Below are 4,255 nucleotides of genomic sequence, written 5' to 3' on the forward strand. Positions count from 1 at the left end.
TAGTTGATTTGTAGTCAATAGTGGATTTTTTGACAACCTTAAAAATACTCAAAGGATGTTAATAACTTAATATTAATACTATACTCTTACACGGGAAAGCCATTATAACACGAAAACGTCATATCTAGTCTAGATTTAGGTCGACCAAACGAATACCAAAAACAACATTGATCAACATATGGCATCAAGATCACATAAATAAATTAGGATTTTTGTTTCTTGATCAATTAGTGTTATTATACACTAATTGCATGATTAGAAGCTCCATTGTGATTTGTGGTAGCTAATAACCCATGTAGTTTCTTGTCTTTGATGGCTGGATCTTCCAACACTACAACCTTGTCTTTTTCTCCAACTCCAACCATGTGTAAATGTTCCACATCCTCCCTCTCTTTTCCCTTAAACAATACCCTTTGCTCCTTTGGCTCCATGCCAGTCACTATTGATAACAACATCTTCAATTCTCCTGTTTCAAACCAAATTAATGTTCTTAGAAAAAGCTTCAAGCATGCAAAAATCAACATGAATGATATGCACAACAACATTGAGTTCTCAAATGGGTCATGCATAGTAATATTATAACTCCAAGATCAGTCAATGTAGATTTTAAAATATTGGGTTTTGCAATTTAAAAGGGATAGCGGCACAACTTGCTGTCTGCTTGCCTTCTGTTTCGATGTAATCACTACTTTTCAGTTAAAGTTTTATGTGATATCTTAAGTTTTTCAATTTGTTCATCATATCAGATTAATGGTATAAGGTAAGACCATGATGTCGTTTATTTATCGAGTGGACTTACCAAATGTTGAAGTTGCTTGGATGGATATGTCATGCCATTGGAAACCATTTGCAACTCTAACCATGATAAATCCTTCTTTTCCAACACTTTGGTCATCAATGTCTCTCTTTTGAACAAGCATCCCACCGGGTCTTAATTCCCATTTGATCTCTCCGGTGATGGTGTTGCCACACTCCTTGTCTCCGTTGCTACCGTGACCGCCAATGCGAAACTTGGAAAGGCTCCTTTGGAATCTCTTTGACTTCAACTTTATCATCTTTAACTGTTTTTCTTTCCAAGAAAGAGACAAGTAGTAATATGGTTGGAGGTGCTTTATATAGCACCCAAAAGACTGGGGTTTGGTGTTGGACCCTTGTAAAAAAGATGGGAAGCACATCAGGGTAAATGCTCAATAAATTTAACTTTTTTTTAACGGCCAACTAAGTAACGCTGGGTACTTCGTACGCGGCCCCCATTGGCTAAAGGTAGCCCGAGCCGGCCACTAGTCTGGACGGACGGAGCCCCTAGCGGTCCACCTGTTGAGGGATTCACCTGATAAAACCCAACCCTCACGCCCGCCAAACGGCACGACAGCGAGGAGTCGGTAAAACCGGGTGAGATCAGGACTCGAACCCTGGCAAGCCAAGGTCATCCCTCATATCTCCCATATAAGTTGGTGGTAGTGAGGTTTGATCCCCCAACTTATCTCAATAAATTTAACTAATAATTTTATTTTTATTTTTGTTTGTTTTGTAGAGAAATTTTTTTGAATAACCAAAGAAAAATATTATTATTTTGTAGAGATAGATAGCTCAATAGTAACTTTTCAATAATAATAATAACTAGGTGGCAACTCGTCATGTTGCGGCGGCGGGCACATATTCAGTTGTGATTAGTTAAGTTCGTACATGTACATACATTAAATGCAAATCATAAATTACTAAACACTTATAATAGTAGTGACTCGTATAGCATATTATATAAAAAATGCACTTAAATCAAAGTTTATTCGGTCAATAAAACATGGTCGTTGTAGCGACGAGTCGACGCAAATTTAGTTAGTATCGGCTATATTTGCTACGGTTCGGAACTAAACCCAAAAAATAGTTTTGTCAATTTAAAATATTTGAAACAAAAACTCGGGCGTTACGGCGGCGAGTAGACACAAATTCGATTGATATCCATTATGTTCATTTTACGCGTACGAGAACCAAACCTAAAAAATAATTTTGCTAGATTATCTTATTATATTTAAACTAAAAAAATAAAAATAAAACGTATATAAAGAAAACTAATAATGCAACACATAAGGGATAACTAACCAAAAAAAAATAGTTGTTACCTTTGATGGATTGGAGCCTTAAACTTGGGCAAATATGGTCAAGAGAGAGTTCGGATAGTTGACCAGAGCCCCAAATAGAAAGATTGTATAGTTTTTAGAAGTAATTACATAAAAGACCAAAATATTTGTCTTAAAAAGACTTTTGTGGCACAGACATTTGCTTTTTATCTATATATAATAATAATAAATAAATAAATAAATAAAATATATTATGATCTATACAAAATTAATATTATAAATATACAAAAAGTAATTATATATGTATACAAAATAATTAATAGTTAATAATTGAGTTGAGCTCGAGTTCTCGGAGCTAAAGGAGACGAGTTCAAGCTCGATTGGGCTATGTAATTTTGTTACTTATGTTGGGTACTTGGGTTTTCTCCCAAGAGTGGTATCTAGGTTATTCAATGAAGATGATCGAGTAGTCGAGTGAGCCAATGGCCAGTCAATGATCCAAATGGCTGATCAAAGAAAACAACTATTTCCGTAAATGAAATATCATTAACAAAACAACTATATATACACTATGATTCTTTCATGTGATTTTTGTAGCATGTGATTATCCATGATGAATAATGTGGTTCAATAATAAAGAAAAACATATGTCTTATAGTTATAAAATTTCTACTATATTTGTTTATAGCCCCGTACATTTGTCACAACATACTAGGACCAATGCAGATATTCGATATCATATTTTAGACTTAGTTTAATCTATTGATAGAACTAATAAAAGATATACTTTAACCGATTGTTGCTAGGCAAGACATGTTAAAGACAAAATAAAAAAAAATTGTTAAGCACGAGAAGACATGTGTTGAGAATTAGCACGTATTCATTCCTTTTGCTTTTGATACATTTTGGTCTCCTACCCCCGATGCTGCTACGTTTCTGAAATGAGTTCATCGGGTTGTGCACAATAACTTATCTATGTCGAATAACTATAACTTTGTTTTCAGTAGGATCGGATTGTCATTCAAAATGGGATGGCTTCACAACTTGTTGTTCGCTAACTTGTCTCTATTGTAATTTGATATTTTGTCTTAGGTATTAAAAAAATAATAATAAATTCATGTATAGTTTTATAGTACTTGTGACAAGCGACTATTGTTGTTAAGATCACTATCTTGATCTTAAGATCAAATTCAAATAGAATATGCACGCAGTTCATGAACTATGATTTTTGCAAGCGTATTATCTCGAATAGGATCTTGTATAAACGTTGATCACAGATTGAGATTATATTGTCCGGCTCAAACATGTGAATTACGAAAGTGTAAATGGCTCAATAATGTCAAATTAAAGTAAATAATAAATAATAGCCAATATACCATAAGAATAAATTCCAGCAAATTATTGAACTTTAATTGCTTAGTACCTAATTTGTGAATACTTAGATACCCTAATTTATCATTTACACCATCGTGTTCACATATCATATATATCATTCAACCTCCCGCATTATAAATATTGTTTGCTTGAAAGGAGCTCCAATAAGTTACCTATCCAATACTAGTCCATCAAAGCATGCTTAATTATGGAGTTTTCCTCCCATCCACAAACATTATGCCTAAAACACATTAATGGTATTTGAGTTACAATATTCATTATAAAACAAATACCTCACAATTCTCATATTCATGATCTATGTTGTAATTACCTAAGGTGGTACATTACACCTACCGGGAGCTTATGTGGATCAGCGACATCAGGGGAACAACATGCCACCCCTGTAGTTTGGTTTATGAAACTTGGCCCTCGGGATTTTTAAATAAAAGCACTCTAGTTTAAGCTTTAGTTCAGTGACGAAACTTGGACGAAGATGCCGGGGTGGGGGGACTCAAAATGTATTAAAAAAATCACATATGAGGGGGGCCGAGCTAAAATTTTCGATCGAAAACGACTAAATTTACACTACGTATAAAAAAATTCGGGCGAAAACCAGTAAATTCACACTACCGCACAAAAAAACAGGGAGGCGGGGCCACCCCCGGCCCTAAGTATGCTTCGCCCCTGCTTTAGTTCGTAGTCAAGTAGAGTGGCCACAAGGACTCCACAATACTTATTTAAGCCAGTAGTCTGAATGATCCCACGTCAAACAACATGGTTTTCTTGTTGTAGAAGGTAAAAAA

The 4,255-nt window shown here is 34.8% G+C and overlaps 1 protein-coding gene across 1 annotated transcript; it reads right to left on the minus strand.

Moving 5' to 3' along the window:
• Positions 1-236: 236 nt before the first annotated feature.
• LOC143615156 (BAG family molecular chaperone regulator 2-like) lies at positions 237-1,203 on the minus strand. Its single transcript, XM_077088362.1, has 2 exons — positions 800-1,203; positions 237-466 (listed from the first exon to the last, which is right to left on the minus strand). The coding sequence occupies exons 1-2, from the start codon at positions 1,173-1,175 to the stop codon at positions 237-239; spliced, it is 606 nt and encodes a 201-aa protein (XP_076944477.1). The 5' UTR covers positions 1,176-1,203.
• Positions 1,204-4,255: the final 3,052 nt, after the last annotated feature.

The sequence above is a fragment of the Bidens hawaiensis genome, unplaced genomic scaffold (assembly GCF_021521415.1).
Source record: "Bidens hawaiensis isolate Kalapana, Puna unplaced genomic scaffold, B.hawaiensis_p1.1 tig00041920_1, whole genome shotgun sequence".
NCBI classification, from domain to species: domain Eukaryota; kingdom Viridiplantae; phylum Streptophyta; class Magnoliopsida; order Asterales; family Asteraceae; genus Bidens; species Bidens hawaiensis.

Excerpts from the sequence above, each read along its gene's own strand:
- LOC143615156 (XM_077088362.1), bottom strand. The coding sequence starts at position 1,175 with ATGTGCTTCCCATCTTTTTTACAAGGGTCCAACACCAAACCCCAGTCT. Across the intron at positions 467-799 it reads CCAAGCAACTTCAACATTTG|GAGAATTGAAGATGTTGTTA; the intron begins GTAAGTCCACTC and ends GGTTTGAAACAG.